Source organism: Chiloscyllium plagiosum, unplaced genomic scaffold, assembly GCF_037043375.1.
Source record: "Chiloscyllium plagiosum isolate Xiang-an unplaced genomic scaffold, Cpla_swu_hap1 HiC_scaffold_9, whole genome shotgun sequence".
NCBI lineage: Eukaryota > Metazoa > Chordata > Chondrichthyes > Orectolobiformes > Hemiscylliidae > Chiloscyllium > Chiloscyllium plagiosum.
In genome coordinates, this window is record NW_028270147.1 from 21603222 (window position 1) to 21620290 (window position 17069).

A 17069-nucleotide genomic window follows, 5' to 3' on the forward strand; every position below is an offset into this window, starting at 1 on the left:
GAGTTTTAGGATTCTGTGCAGAGAAAGTTATATCTAGAACAACCTGAAAGGCAGATGGGGGTCAGGTTGTGGTGGTGACCCAAGTAGAGTGATCTACAGGTCTTGGCAAAAATTCTTCCAACCTCCCCTGCTGGTTTCATCCGTCCACCGGTTAGGTTAGTCTAGTCAGAAACCGTTTCCCCTCGCAAAGCGTCTCTACATTCTTTCCTGCTTATAGTTGGCCAAACTGTGGTCCAGTGGTCAGGGGTTTGATATCAGTCGGAAGTCAGGCTGTACTGCTTGGCGGCCTTTTCATGGTCATAATGCAGCCATGTATCTGGCCATAAGTGGCTGAAGCTAAAAAAAATCAAATCAGTGGCAGTCATGTGTTTATTGGGAGAGTGAAGTATCTGCAGTATTGCAGTCCTGGGGATAAAGGAGACTGATCCACGATACTTGAAATATTACAGAATGCCAGCAAGATGAATACTGAATATAGATTTCATAGTATTGGTGTGCAGTGCAGGACAGAAAACATTATTCAGGTATTGAGAGCTTAAGGAACCTTGTCAAGCTTAAAAGATGTCGAGCAAGATTTCTCCACAGGTTGCAGCTCACACCAGGAAGGAAGAAAATAAGGCAGCAGCTTCTAAACTGAAGTAAAGCATTATTTTTAATCCCATTGATAAAATGTGATCTAGATGTTTCATGGAGTTGAGGAATTTGCAGAGAGAAAATCAACAGCCACAGTTTTTCCCAGATCTTTAACAGCACTAACAAAGGTAGAAGAGCCTCCACCACTTCCTCTGGCAGCTTATTCCATACACGTACCACCCTCTGTTGGAAAAAGTTGCCCCGAGGGTCTCTTTTACATCTTTCCCCTCTCACCCTAAACCTCTAGTTCTGGACTCCACAAACCCCAGGGAAAAGACTTTGTCTATTTATCCTATCCATGCCCCTCATAATTTTGTAAACCTCTATAAGGTCACCCCTCAGCCTCCAACGCTCCAGGGAAAACAGCCCCAGCCTGTTCAGCCTCTCCTTATAGCTCAAATCCTCCAACCCTGGCAATATCCTTGTAAATCTTTTCTGAACTTAAAATATAAATATGAAGTATTTTTCATAGCTCGGTTCTTGTTGTAGTCACCCTCAGAAGACCATTTCACCCAGACCCACCCTATCCCTGTAACCCTGCATGTTTTTGGACACTGTGGGCAATTTAGCTTGACAAATCCACCTAACCTGCATATTTTTGGGAGGAAACCAAAGCATCTGGAGACGACACAGGAAGAGCGTGCAAACTCCGTACAGACTGGCCTAAAGGTGGAATTGAAGCTGGGTCTCTGGAGCTGTTAGGCAGCAGTGCTAACCATTGACCCACTTTGCCGACTAATTACATTGCTGTTTGAAGAATCTTGCTGAGCATAAGTTGGCAGCTGCTTTAATCTGCAATGACAGAATATTTCAAACTGGATTTGAATGCCTTGGAATGAGAGTGCAATATAAGTGGAAGTTATTTCTTTTAAATATTTTCCTTGCATTAATTTAATCTCTATCATTTGATCATTTTAAAATTTGCAAATTGACTTTTGATTCAATCAGAAGTTCATATAAAATTATGTACCCATGTTCTGAGTTAATTATTTATGGGTACGTCTGAAATTAACAAAACCAGTTGTAAAATTTCTTTTTCTAAATAGTTTGAATCCTCCTTTTTATAGTGTGTACGTCATCTTCATGACAAGCATTGATACTTTGTTCCACTACGGACAACTGGATGGATAACTTATTAGCTTTGAGAAAGAGGTTAATGAGGACTGAGAAAACCTCACAAAGCTCAAGAACAGACTTTAGCAGGTTAGAATTTTAATAACAACTATTATTATAGCTTCAATTATCATAGAATCATACAGTTACAGCACAAAAGCAGGAAGTCCCCACTTGATTGTTAGTGCATTCCAGTAAATTAGTATTGGATGTTTGGAGGAGTGATCAATGCTCCTGAACTATTTTTAATTCACTCATGGAATGTGGATGTTGCTGGCTAGTCAGTGTTTATTGCCCATTCATAGCTGGTATTCTTAATGTGCAAGCAGGACTTTGCTCAAGGTTGTGCTGTGGTCACACTTACCAATACTGTCATGAACAGATGCATCTGCAGGCAGTAGATTGGTAAGGATGAAGTCAAGTATGTTTTTCCCTCTTGTTGGTTTCCTTGCCACCTACTGCACACCCAGTCTGGTACCTATGTCTTTTAGATCCTGAACAGCTTGATCAGTAGTGCTGCTGCCTCTTTTGGTGATGGATGTTGAAATGCCCTACCCAGAGTACATTCTGTACTCTTGATTTGGACCCTTGTCTGTACCCTTGCCACCCTTAGTGCTTCCTCCAAATGTTGTTCAACATGGAGGAGTAATGTTTCATCAGCCAAGAGGCAGTGGTATTTGATAATCAGCTGAAAGTTTCCTTACCTCTGCCATGAAACTTCATGGGATCCAGAGTTGAAGTTGAGGACTTTCAATTTCTTCTCAACTCTGTACCACTGTGCTGCCATGTTGACTCTGTCATGTCTGTGGGACAGGGCATTCCAGCATGGTGATGGTGGTGTCTGGGATTTTGTCTGTAAGGCATGATTCTGTGAGTATGACTGTCATTTTTGTATTTAACAAACAGTGAGGGTCTCATGCTGATTTTTGTGGTACACTACTGAACACTAGTATCCAATCACATGAACAGCCTTCTAGCACTACCCTTTGAGTGCTATTACTAAGCCAGTTTCTGATCCATCTCACTAAGTTTCCCTCAATTCCATGTTTTAAAACTTCGTAATCCATCTCCCATGTGGCTCCTTGTCACAAGGTTTGCTAAAATCCATATAAACTGCATCAACTGAACTTCCCTTACAATTGGTCACACATTTTCAAAAATTCTAACAAATTTATTAGGCATGCCCTTCCTCTGACAAAGCCATAATGACTATCTCTAACTAATCCAAGTTTTTCCAAATGGATATTACTTCTCTCCTTCAGAATTCTCTCTAATCGTTTCCCTAACACTGATGTGAGACTCACTGGTCTGTAATTTCCCGGTTCATCTCTACATCTTTCTTGAAAATTGAAACCATATTAGCCATCTTCCAGTCTTGTGGAACTTCTCCTGTCACTAGAGATGAATTAAAAATTTGTGTCAGAGTCCCTGCAATGTCCTGCCTCACCTCTCTCAGCAGCCTGGGATATAGTTCATCTGAGCCAGGGAATTTGTTCGTTTTTAAGCCCGTCAGAGCATCCAATGGCTCCCCATTTCCTATATCAAACTGTGCAAGTTCCTCACAGTTTTTTTGTACCTACATTCTGTACCTACATTCTCCTTTTCCAGAGCATAGACTGAAGAGAAGTATTCATTTATATCCTTCCAATATCCTGTGGGCTTCATACACCATTGCCTCTTTCCTACTCTTTCCTCCCTAATCCTGTTCACAAGTCCCTTCTCGTGTCCCATTTTTGCTCTTCAAATTGTTATCTTGTATTCTCCCTTGCATTTCTTGTATTCCTCTAGGGCCACGGCTGAATTGCCCCTTTTGGATTCTTCTTTTTTATCCACTCCTGAATTGTCCTAGACATCCAAGGTTCCCTAACTTGTTGCTCCTGTAATTCCCTCCAAAGGGTGCATGTTGGGCCTGTACTCTCCCCAGCTCCTTTGTTGAATGCTTCCTTCTTATGTGCAAGGAGCTGTTCCAAATCAACTTTGACCAGATCCTGTTTTTTTAATAATAAAATCTGCCTTCCCTGAATCCAAAGCTATCTTTTGAAGACCCTCTTTTCTCCTTGTCCGTAACAAATTTAAACAGTACTGTGTTGTGGTTGCTACTGCAAAAATATTCCCACACTGCCATGTTGAACACTTCATTCCCCAGAATCAGAGCCAGCACTGTGCCATCCCTTGTTGGGTCTTCTACATATTGATACAAAAAACTCACTTGGATACATTGAAGACATTAGACCCCTCTAAGCATTTAACACTGATTATCCTAATTTATATTGGGAAAATTTGAAATTCCCTTGGTTAGATTGCTGATTTTTCTGATGCCTTTTCTAGTGCTTAAGTTGTTGCTGGGTGGTCAGTCCAGTTTCGTTTTTCCGTTGAGACTTTGTAACACTTAATACAACTGATTGACTTTCTAGGCCAATTCAGAAGTAAGTTGAGTGTCAACCACATGGCTATGGCTTTACAGTCACATGTAGGCCAGACCCGGTAAGGATGGCATCAGTGAGCCCGATCGGATTTTTCAACAATTGACAATTGATTTGTGATGATCATTAGGTTTCTTAGCCCTATCAATTCTTCACTCTCAAATATAAGTTCACCTCTCACTGTGAAATCTGCCTCCACCAGTCTCCCAGATAGTGCATTCCAAATCCTAACAGCTCTCAGGGTGGCACCGTTGGCTCAGTGGTTTGCACTGCTGCCTCGTAGTACCAGTGAGCTGGGTTCGATTCCAGCTTCGGGTGACTGTCTCCCCCATGTCTATGAGGGTTTTGTCCCACCGTCCAAAGATATACAAACTAGGCGGATTGGTCAAGCTAAATTGTCCCATAGTGTCTAGGAATGTGTAGGTTAGGAACGTTAGCTATGGTAAATGTAGGGTTACAGGGATAGAGGTAGGGGGCTAGTTTTGTGTGGGATGCTCTTCAGAGGGTCAGTGCAGACCTGATGGCTGAACAGTCTCTTTCCAAGCTTATAGGGATTCTATGAATAAAGAAGTTTCTCTTCTCACTCTTAGCTCTCTTTCTGACAATCTTGAAATTGTGACAATTAGTTATTTACATACCAGCTAGTTTAAACAGTCCTTCTTTAAATGTCAAAATTGTTCATAATTCTGAACTCCTCAATAATGTTATCTCTTAATCTTGTCTGCTCCAATGAGAATAAGCCCAAATTTCTCTCATCTTCCCTTGTATCTAAAACCCCTTATCCCAGGTATATTCTAGTAAATCTCCTTTGAACAATCTCAAGGGCTTTAACATCCTTGCTTAAATAAGATGCCCAGAACTGAACACAATATTCCAAATGTAGTCTGACCAATGATTTGCAGAAGTGTTGCATCACTTCCTTGCTTTTATAATTAGAGGCATAGAATATAAACTCAAGAGTTTTATAAGCCTCCTTAACTGTTTCAACTAGCCTGGCCACCATCAGATAATTATGCATGTGAAACCCAAGATCTCTCCGCTCCTGTGCTCCCCTTGAAGTTGTAACATTGAACCTGTATTGTTTCTTCTACCAAAATGCATCATCTCTCTCTCTCTCTCTCTCTCTCTCTCTCTCTCTCTCTCAAGATGGTCGAGTAGGATTTCTGAGCCAGAGCTCATTCACTCTTCCTTTTTCTCTTTTTTTTATTGTGCTTCTTTTTCCCTTCTTTTTGCCCATCTCTTATCCTTGAGCCTCGTCAAGTCATCGCAGATACCTGGCCTCAAGTGCTTTGAGGTGAAGCCAGTGTGGACTCATGGCTTCAACATGGACTCCCAGCCTCAAGGTAAAGCCAGCACAGACTTCCGGTCTTCAGGTGAATCCAGAGTGGACTCCCAGCATTCCTAGGCTAGAGAGCCTCGAGATGAATCCTGGCGTGGTCTGGAAGCGTATGTTGGTGCAGACTGGGTTGGAAGAACTGTTATTCTGAACTTTTTAATTTCTTTATTTTTCCAATTTAATCCTATGATTTTGTACTTTTGTGCCTAAGTTGGTGTGAAGGTCTGTAAAGCTGGACCTTTTATTTCTTTATTTTTCTCATTCTTTTCCACAGAATTTGTACTTCAGAATTTTGTACCTAAGATGACCCCATAATTAGCAACTTGTAAACTTTTCACTATACTCATGTGAGTACATTTGACAATAAAGCAAATTCTAATTCACATTTCTCTACGTTGAAATTTATCTTCGAGGTGTCTGCCCACTTGGCCAACTTGTCAATGTCACTCTGAAGTCATTCAGCATTATCTTCATAATTCACAATTCTCCCTTGCCTAATATCTGTAAGTTTATAGATCGCATGATACAGAAATAGGTTATTTGGGTTTTGAGTCTGTTCTGCCATTCAGTATGATCATGGCTAATCTGATTGTGATTTCAGTCCACTTTCTAGACTACCAGCCAAATGCTTTGTTTGCTGAGAAACATGACTGAGATTACAGTCATGCTAGGCTGATAGGTGGCAAGTAACATTCAAACCATGCAATGCCAAGCAATGGCCATCCCCCATGACAGTCAGTGGCAGTTCCATTGCTGAATTCTTACATGCTGGATGGCTATCATTCACCAGAGCCTAAATTGGACCAGCTATGTAAATACTGTGTCTATGAGTGCAGGTCAGAAGTTATGAATTATATGGCAAGTAACTCACTTGCTAATTTTCCCAAAATCTGTCCACTATCTACACATCAGGATTAGGACAATAAGAAGTAGGGAACAGAATGAGGCCTTTCGGCCTCTTGAGACTGCTCTGACACTCCACTTCCTTATGTTTTCCCCGAAATCCTCAATTCCCTTACTGATCAAGTATCTATCTATCTCTGCCTTAAATATACGCAAGGACTCTGCCCCAGTGGTTCTCTGTAGCAAGGAGTTCCGAAGGCATTCGACTCTCTGAGAGAAGAAATGTTTCCTCATCTCAGTCTTAAATTGGCACCCCTTAGTTCTGAAACAATGCTGTCTAGTCATAGACTTTCTTATGCAGCTGAGCATCCCCTCCGCATTTCCTCTGTCCATCCCTGAATGGTTCAGTGAGATCACCTCTTATCCTTCTCTATTCCAATGAGTAAAATCCCAACCATTTTAACCTTTGCTTGTAAGACAACCTCTCCCTACCAATGTATGAATCGCTGAACTGTCTTCAACAAATAATACCATGGTGTCCCACAGGGTTCAGTGTTGGGGCCGCAGCCGTTCACGTTATATATTAATGATCTGGATGAAGGGACTGGGGGCATTCTAGTGAAGTTTGCCGATGATACGAAGATAGGTGGACAGGCAGGTAGTACTGAGGAAGTGGGGAGGCTGCAGAAGGATCTCGACAGTTTGGGAGAGTGGTCCAGGAAATAGCTGATGAAGTTCAATGTGAGCAAATGCGAGATCTTGCATTTTGGAAAAAAGAATACAAGCATGGACTACTTTATAAACGGTGAGAAAATTCATAAAGCCAAAGTACAAATGGATCTGGGAGTGCTAGTCGAGGATTCTCTAAAGGTAAACATGCAGGTTGAATCCGTGATTAACAAAGCGAATGCAATGTTGTCATTTATCTCAAGAGGGTTGGAATATAAAAGCAGCGATTTGCTACTGAGACTTTATAAAGCTCTGGTTAGGCCCGATTTGGAGAACTGTGTCCAGTTTTGGTCCCCACACCTCAGGAGGGACACACTGGCACTGGAGCGTGTCCAGCGGAGATTCACACGGATGATCCCTGGAATGGTAGGTCTAACATACGAGGAACGGCTGAGGATCTTGGGATTGTACTCATTGGAGTTTAGAAGGTTAAGGGGAGATCTAATAGAAACTTACAAGATAATGCATGGCTTGGAAAGGGTGGACGCTAAGAAATTGTTTCTGTTCGGCGGGGAGACTGGGACCCATGGGCACAGCCTTAAAATTAGACGGGGTAAATTCAGAACAGAAATGCGGAGACGTTTCTTCAGCCAGAGAGTGATGGGCCTGTGGAATTCATTGCAGTGGAGGCCGGGACGCTAAATGTCTTCAAGGCAGAGATTGATAAATTCTTGATGTCACAAGGAATTAAGGGCTACGGGGAGAATGCGGGTAAGTGGAGTTGAAATGCCCATCAGCCATGATTAAGTGGCGGAGTGGACTCGATGGGCCGAATGGCCTTACTTCCACTCCTATGTCTTATGTGAATTAAAACTGCTCACAACACCCAAGATGTGCTCTCGTCACTTTCTACAGTTGCTGAACAACTTCGTACGATCCCATTGAAATATGAAGGTTTCTGATTACCCACTGCACCTGTGTGTCGCTTTGTGTTTTGTGCACAGGTACCCCAAGTCTCTTTTAAACAACTTCTCATTTATATAGTACTTTTTTTTTGTCCTACCTTCCAAAATGAGCAACCTAACATTTTCCCATAACGTTTTTAATTTGTCAACGTTTTGCCCACTTACTTAACCTATCGTTGTCTCTTTCTCAACAGTTTGAATCCCTCTTGCAACTTGCTTTTCCATCCTTTTCATTTGTCATCTGAAAGTTTGTCTACTTTAAATGACTTAGAGGAAGGAAGTAAATTTATATTTATTGTGGAAAACAGGCGGTGGTCGAGTACTAGTCCCTGTGGAATCTCATTGGTTTTAAATCACCAACCTGAAGGATGTTGTGAAATTTGAAAGGGTGCAGAAAATATTTACAAGAATGTTTCCAGGGTTGGATGGTTTGAGCTAGAGAGGAAGGCTGAATAGGCTAGGGCAGTTTTCCCTGGAGCATCAGAGGCTGAGAGGTGATCTTATAGAGGTTTGTAAAATCATGAGGGGCATGGATAGGATAAATAGACAAGGACTTTTTTTTTTCTGGGGTGGGGGAGTCAAAAACGAGAGGGCATAGGTTTACGGTGTGAGGTGAAAGATCTAAAACGGACCCAAAGGGCAACATTTTCACCGAGGATGGTGCGTGTATGGAATGAGCTGCCAGAGGGAGCGATGGAGGCTGGTAGAACTACAACATTTAAATTGGGTAAATGAATAGGAAGGGTTTGGAGAGATATGGGCCAAATTCTGGCAAATGGAATTAGATAAGGTTAGAATATCTGGTTGGCACGGACGAGTTGGACTGAAATGTCTGTCCTCTGCATCTCTTATGACTCTATGAAAAAGAATCCTCTATGCCCACTTTCTATTTCTTGTCTATCAGTGAATTCTCTGTTCATGCCAATATAGTATCTCCAACACCATGGGCTCTTATGACTTGACCTTTTGTGAGGTACCTTGTTGAATGCCTTTTGGAAATCCAAATACTACACATTTACTGGTTCTCTTTTATCCATCTTGGTTGAGACTTACTCAAACACTAATAAATTAGCCAGACACACTTTTCGTTTGAAGCCATGCTGACTCTGCTTGGTTAGATTATGATTTCTCAAATGTATGTTACTACTTCCTTAATAATTGATTACATCAATTTTCCAACAATAGATGTTAGGTTAATTGGCTTATTGTTACTCAGTTTTTGCTTGTATTCTGGAGAAGCACCCTTCAATGCTTCCTTATTCCTGATGAAGGGCTTTTGTCCAAAACGTCGAATTTTCTGCTCCTCGGATGCTGCCTGACCTGCTGTGCTTTTTCAGCGCCTCTCTAATCTATATCGTAGCAAAGATGCGCGGGAAGCCGGAGGACTGGGAAACTTTTAAAGAGCAACAGAAGATAACTAAAAAGACAATACGGTGAGAAAAAATGAGGTATGAAGGCAAACTGGCCAAAAATATAAACGAGGATAGTAAAAGTTTTTTTAGGTGTGTGAAAAGAAAAAATGGTTAAGACTAAAATTGGGCCCTTGAAGACAGCAGTGGGTGAATTTATTATGGGGAACAAAGAAATGGCTGAAGAGTTGAATAGGTACTTTGGATCTGTCTTCACTGGGGAAGACACAAGCAATCTCCCAGATGCAATAGTGGCTGAAGGCCTAGGGTAATGGATGAACTGAAGGGAATTTATATTAGGCAGGAAATGGTGTTGGATAGACTGTTAGGTCTGAAGGCTGATAAGTCCCCGAGACCTGATGGTCTGCATCCCAGGGCACTTAAGGAAGTGGCTCTAGAAATTGTGGGTACATTGGTAATCATTTTCCATTGTTCTCTAGATTCAGGATCAGTCCCTGCGGATTTGGAGGGTGGCTAATGTTGTCCAACTTTTCAAGAAAGGAGGGAGAGAGAAAACGAGGAATTATAGACTGGTTAGCCTGACGTCAGTGGTGGGAGAGGTGCTGGAGTCCATTATAAAAGTTGAAATTACGACTCATTTGGATAGCAGTAACAGGATAGGTCAGAGTCAGCATGGATTTACAAAGGGGAAATTGTGCTTGACTAATCTTCTGGAATTTCTTAAGGATGTAACTATAAAGATGGACAAGGGAGAGCCAGTGGATGTAGTGTACCTGGACTGTCAGAAAGCCTTTGATAAAGTCCCACATAGGAGATTAGTGAGCAAAATTGCGGCACGTGGTATTGGGGGCAAAATACTGACTTGGATTGAGAATTGGCTCGCTGATGTGAAGCAAAGAGTAGTGATAAACGGGTCCCTTTCGGAATGGCAGGCAGTGACCAGTGGAGTACCACAAGGTTCGGTGCTGGGATCGCAGCTGTTTACAATATACATTAATGATATAGATGAAGGTATTAAAAGTAATATGAGCAAATTTGCTGAAGACACAAAGCTGGGTGGCAGGGTGAAATGTGAGGAGGATGTTCTGAGAATACAGGGAGACTTGAGCAGGCAAGGTGAGTAGTGGACGGATCTGTGGCAGATGCAGTTTAATGTGGACAAATGTGTGGTTATCCACTTTGGTGGCAAGAACAGGAAGGCAGATTACTATCTATAGAACATAGAAGAATACAGCGCAGTACAGGCCCTTCGGCCCTCGATGTTGCGCCGATCCAAGCCCACCTAACCTACACTAGCCCACTATCCTCCATATGCCTATCCAATGCCCGCTTAAATGCCCATAATGAGGGAGAGTCCACCACTGCTACTGGCAGGGCATTCCATGAACTCACGACTCGCTGAGTAAAGAACCTACCCCTAACATCTGTCCTATACCTACCCCCCCTTAATTTAAAGCTATGCCCCCTTGTATCTAGTATCTAAATGGAGTCAAGTTAGGTAAAGGGGCAGTACAACAAGTTCCAAGCTTTCTTGTACACCTGTCAATGAGAGCAAGTGTGCAGGTACAGCAGGCAGTGAAGAAAGCTAATGGCATGCTGGCCTTCAAAACAAGAGGAATTGAGTATAGGAGCAAAGAGGTCCTTCTGCAGCTGTACAGGGCCCTTGTGAGACCGCACCTGGAGTATTGTGTGCTGTTTTGGTCTCCAAATTTGAGGAAGGACATTCTGGCTATTGAGGGAGTACGGCATAGGTTCGTGAGGACAATTCCCAGAATGGTGGGACTATCATATGTTGAAAGGTTGGAGCGACTGGGCTTGTATACATTTGAATTTAGAAGGATGAGAGGGGATCTGATTGACATGCATAAGATTATTAAAGGATTGGACACTCTGGAGGCAGGAAGCATGTTTCTGCTGATAGGTGTGCCCAGAACCAGAGGGGACAGTTTAAAACTAAGGGGTGGGCCATTTAGAACAGAGTTGAGGAGAAACTTCTTCACCCAGAGAGTGATGGATATATGGAATGCTCTGCCCCAGAAGGTAGTGGAGGCCAAGTCTCTGGATAATTTCAAGAAAGAGATGGATAGAGCTCTTAAAGATAGTGGAATCAAGGGATATGGGGATAAGGCAGGAACTGGATACTGATTGTGGATGATCAGCCATGATCATACTGAATGGTGGTACTGGCTCGAAGGGCTGCACGACCTACTCCTGCACCTATTGTCTATTATCTTCCATTGATTGTGATGGATTATTCCACACTTGTCTGGATGTATGCACCTCCAACAATACTGAAGGTCAACATGATCCAAAAGATGCGTCCCATTTAATTTGCATCCCACCTACCACTTAGAACATTCATTTCCTCCATCATTGACATACATGGCAGCTTTGTGTTCCATCTACATGTTTCACTGTGGTCACTTTATCTTCAACAACACCTTTCAAGCCCATATCTTCTACCCCAGCCAAAGCATCCATATCTTGTGAACAAATTTTAAATATTAGGCCAAGGACCAACCTTGGTTTGGCAAGGGAGCAAAGGATGCATATCTAAAATGATATGCAAATTTGGTGCAGTTACAATAGAGACACGGGCAGATTGGGAGGCAAATTTTGAAAAGATGTGTAAGTAATAGGGTTGTTGTTGTGGGTGACTTTAACTTCACTAGATGGGGGCATGAAAAAGCTTTAGTGAGTAGGATTAAGGAAAACCCTGAAGTGTTCTATACTTATGCGAGGAACAAGAGGATAGCCAGGGTGAGAGTAGGGCTGATCAGGGATAGTGGAGGGAACTTGTTCCTGGAGTTGGAGAAGGTAGGGAAGGTCCTTAATGAATACTTTGCTTGAGTATTCATTACTGAGTTTCTGAGGACAGCACAAAACAGGCTGACATGCTCGAACTGGTTGATGTTAAGAATGAGCAAGTGCTGAAAACTTTGACAAACAGGATAATTAAGTCCATGGGCCAGATGGCATTTACCCAAGGTTACTAAGGAAGTGAGGGAAGAGATTGCTGCACCTTTTGGCGATGATCCATGCGACCTCACTGTCCACTGGAGTAGTGCCAGATGATTGGAGAGTGGGAACTGTTATTCCCTTCTTCAAAAAAGAGAATAAGGATAATCCTGGGAATTACAGATCAGTCAGTCTCACATCTGTGGTGGGCAAATTATTGGAGACAATTCTGGGAGACAATTCTGAGAGACAAGATTTATGATTACTTGGAAAACCATAGTTTGATTGGAGATAGTCAGCATGACTTTGTGAGGGGTACGTCATTTTGGTTAGGGTTTCTGGATGTGTTTTGTCTGTTTGTTTGGATTTTGTTGCTGAGCAATTGGTGTCCAGAAACCCTAGCCGCTCTCCCCTACATCAAAGACATTTCAGAAATGACTGCCAGACTACTCAGACCCCTTGGCATCATGGTAGCCCACAAGCCCACCAACACACTAAAACAGCAGCTAATGAACTTGAAAGATCATATACAGACAACAAACAAAACTAACGTCATTTACAAAATACTATGCAAGGATTGTATCAAACACTACATTGGACAAACAGGCAGAAAACTAGCTACCAGGATACATGAACATCAACTAGCCACAAAACGACATGACCCTCTCTCACTAGTATCCTTACATACAGATAAGGAAGGACACCACTTTGACTGGGACAACACATCCATCCTAGGACAAGCCAAACAGAGACACACATGAGAGTTCCTTGAAGCATGGCATTCCAACCAGAACTCTATCAACAAACACATCGAATTAGACCTCATCTACCACCCCCTGAGAAAAGGAACCGGAAATGATGTAATCACAGGAATCACCAGCCCAAAGAAACCCAAACATAAATAGAAAGCAGGAATCATGTACACTGCTTTGCCTGAGGCCCACTGATGATGTTACCTAGTAGGATGATGAAACATCTGGAAATGAACCTCCCAGCTCAGCGAGCAAACCTACATCCAGAACCTCAACCTGAGCTACAAATCTCAAAACTCAATGATCAGTTCTTCAGTTTTGCCTTCTGTTTTTTAACTTGTCATTGTTAGATATCCGTCCTACTACGGTGGAACCAAACTAAGTATACAAAAACAACAAGGTTTCAGAACATGAGAGGGCGTTGGAGTCGTCACAAGTAATCAAGTGGGCTGAATTTGTTTCTGGATCATATGTTCTAGAATGTGCTATCTTATTTGCAGTAAAAAAATCAAGACAGTAGGGAATTGATTCATAGGAGTAATGACACCTTGAAGAAGTGCAGTTCAGATCATGGCACTAATCAGCTGTGGCACTGCAAAGGAGTGAACAATATGGTGTAAAAGTGCAGTTGTTATAGGAAATTCCATGGAAGGGGGAACAGATGGGTCTTTTTGTAACTGTCATTGTGAAACTAGCTTGCATGTTAACCCTTGCACCAACTCTGATGTTCGCTATCCTGGCACCAAGGAGGCATTGAGGAAGACCATTCTTTATACAGTGAGTGGTATCTGCCTGTGGGCGGCACGGTGGCACAGTGGTTAGTACTGCTGCCTCGCAGCGCCAGAGACCCGGGTTCAATTCCCGCCTCAGGCTACTCTCTGTGTGGAGTTTGCACATCCTCCCTGTGTCTGCCCAGGTTTCCTCTGGGTGCTCCGGTTTCCTCCCACAATCCAAAAATGTGCAGATTAGGTGAATTGGCCATGCTAAATTGCCCGTAGTGTTAGGTGAAGGGGTAAATGTAGGGGAATGGGTCTGTGGTACGCTTCGGCGAGTCGGTGTGGACTTGTTGGGCCGAAGGGCCTGTTTCCACATTGTAAGTAACGTAAGTAATCTAATCTGCACCAGAATCTACTGACTGTCAGTATGCTGGACTTTCATGTCCTTGACTATACCTTCTACCACATTTTTGTTATTCTGCCTCCAAAACATAGGTCACAATATCACTATGCTGGTATATTGTCTTCACCATCTTCCTAATGCTCCTCTTTTGAAACTCTTTGGAAGCTGTTTGGAATGTTATGATGTTATAATTTGTTCTTACTTTGCCATTTAGGAATAACATGAAAATGTCTTTTGACATGATGTTGAAGTGAAAATACCCTTCCACATTTCAGTGCTACATAAATAAAAATTATTATTTTATTTCAAACCTGGATGTACAATTAAACTTAGGATGGTTTTATTTTTCTCTCCAGTGTCCGTTTAGGTGACCAGTCTGATGACTGTTCTCAGCAGGGTTATTCCCCTGCTTTGACCACGGAAGATCTCTCTCAGTCTGATCCAATGGTTCCTGCAATGAATAATCGTCATGTGACTATGGCTGAAAGAATGACGCCACAGAAATGTGTTTTCAGCAACATAAGTCCAACCAGCAGTTTTGGAGGCAGGGTAAATTTTTTGCACTCAAATGACCTTTGTTTCTTGGATATTTTTAAATCTGCAATAGTAAATTGTTACTGCTTTTGACTGTTGAGAGCTCTGTTTTCTCTCTCTCTCTTGCTCTTGGTCTCTCTCTTGCTTCCCTCTCTCCCACTCTTCCCGTCTTCTCCTTCTCTCCTCTCCTTGAGTGTATGCTGCCAATCTGCTATTTGAAAGTAAATGTATAACTGTCCCTGCAAATTAAAATGTCAGGAAATTCTTCTTTTTTCTAACTTTATACATTAAAGATTACTTTGTGTTCTCTAATGCCTTTCAGTACTTAGGCTGATTTCATACTCTGTCATGCAGATGAGAAGTCCCTCCTGCTGCTGATTTCCATTTGGTTTAAAGCATAACATTTCTCATGTTTGGTGAGGTATTGGAGAACTTTACTTCATCAAAAGTGATTGACTTCAGAATAGGGCAGGTGGTCAGGAAAAAGCCATGAATAATATCACATTTCAACATGTTTTGTATTTTTAGACATCTCAGGTGCCAAGCACATTTGCTATTGAGCAAGAAAATGAACAACTATGGAAAAAGCTCAGTACACTTAGAGAGGACAATGCCCGTTTGGTGTCCCAGAATCACAGTTTGGTACGCGAGATTGAAAGTATACAAGCGGAGCTGACTCAGTCAAAAGTTAAAGTGAGTATTCCAGATGTATATGCATTACATGCATAACAGCTGGGTTCGTATTCAGATAATCTTAAAAACCTTTACTTGCATTATTATAAGGACTACATTTCAGATGTTGCAGTTCATGGCTTAATGGAGGAGGAGAAGCAAATGAACTGAGAAATAATGTGGAAATGGAATATTGAAATATATTTTCATAATTTATATAGATCTCAAATATAGGAACTCAAATTCAAAAGCACTGGTAATCCAGAATTTTTCTTGAGCACACATAAACCTCCAAGATTGGCCATGTTATTAATAACAAGAAATATGACAAAATCTGTCAAGCTTCTCATGTTTTTCAAGGCACAACTTAAAGGTCTTTGTCAAGTACAAATTTCTGTAACATTAAAGCAGGTGAAGGAGTGTGGGTAGAAGAAAGTGCAAACAGAGGTATGTTTCAAGGAGGTTTTTGAGGATGGGCAGAGATGTGTTTCACGCACAGTAATTAGTCAGTTGATACAGGTTCTAACCAAATGTTTTCTTCTGTTAAAGAGCTCAAAACTTTGGAATCATGGAAAATACGATTGTATTCTTCAAAAGTAAATAGACGTCTGTAAATCATTTTGGAATCTCCTGAGCTTTTGTTAAAAAATCCTGTATTCTTTTTGAGATACATTTGTGATATTTGCCTCCAGTATTCCTTGTAAGCTATGGCTCAGTTGGTAACAGTCTCATCTGAATCACAAGGTTCAAGTCCTATTCCAGGATTTGCCTGAGATGTTTCTCAGTTTTCTTCAAAATCTGAACAGCATTCTTGAAGTTGAGGAGTAATTTGGAAATGAGAAACACTCAGTGAAGTGTTAATTGCTTCCACCTGCCATTCCAACATTATTATAAATTATCTAAAATTGCTCATGTAAAATGACTAAAATCAGATGTGTTACCAGCTGCAATATCTAAATATGAAATCACATTTTTGCCCTTTAAGGAAGTGCACCACATTGGAGGAGGTAAAAATCTAATTAATTGTTGTGATGAAACACTAGGACACTTATAAGTATATTTGCATTTGAACGAAAGCCAAAATGCTTCTGACAGTATAATAGGGATGACACTTCAAAATTACATGTTCAACTGTTATGTTCTTTTGGAACATACTGAAGTGGTGAAGGCACAGTAGAAGAGCTTGTTCCATTCCAATAAATGCAATCATGTGATATGGGGGTTTAAATGTTCCTAAGTCCCACTGTCAGGATGTCTCAAAATAGTGAATTCTTGTGGCCCCTTTGAAGAAAGGTGTACAATCTAGATACATCATCTTTGAAGTTTGAATTACAACTTCATCTCAGTCCAAAATGGCTTACACAGTATTCTTAGACTGTGACCCTTCACTCTGGACTTTCCCTCCTTACCATGTCTTATCCTGTTAGAATTTTACAGGTGTCGATGAAATCTCCCCATGTTGTTCTTCTAATATCTAGTGTATTTAACAAACCAGTCCTGTCTGTCTTCGTACATCAGTCCTGCCATCTCAGGAATCTATCTGGTAAACCCTTGTTGCACTCCCTCTATTGCCAAACATTCATTCTTGGATAGGGAGACCAAAATTGTATGCAAACTCCAGGTGTAGTTATGCCAAAGCCCTGCACAATAGCAGGAAGACATCCCCTACTCCTGTGCTGTAA

At 41.6% G+C, this 17069-nt stretch overlaps 1 protein-coding gene across 10 annotated transcripts in view; it reads left to right on the forward strand.

The window, feature by feature from the left end:
* Positions 1–17069, forward strand: part of ccdc18 (coiled-coil domain containing 18) — a 184029-nt gene that overhangs the window by 17789 nt on the left and 149171 nt on the right. For 4 of the 10 annotated variants that reach the window (XM_043698814.2, XM_087990462.1, XM_043698816.2 and 1 more), the window contains exons 2-4: positions 1701–1836; positions 14538–14730; positions 15244–15408. In XM_043698814.2, coding sequence (XP_043554749.2) covers positions 1757–1836; positions 14538–14730; positions 15244–15408 — 438 coding nt within the window. In that variant the 5' untranslated portion in view covers positions 1701–1756. Of the gene's footprint in view, positions 1–1697; positions 1837–5315; positions 5853–14537; positions 14731–15106; positions 15137–15243; positions 15409–17069 lie in introns of those variants that run through there. The other 6 variants (XM_043698817.2, XM_087990465.1, XM_087990463.1 and 3 more) reach the window with 5 other exon arrangements.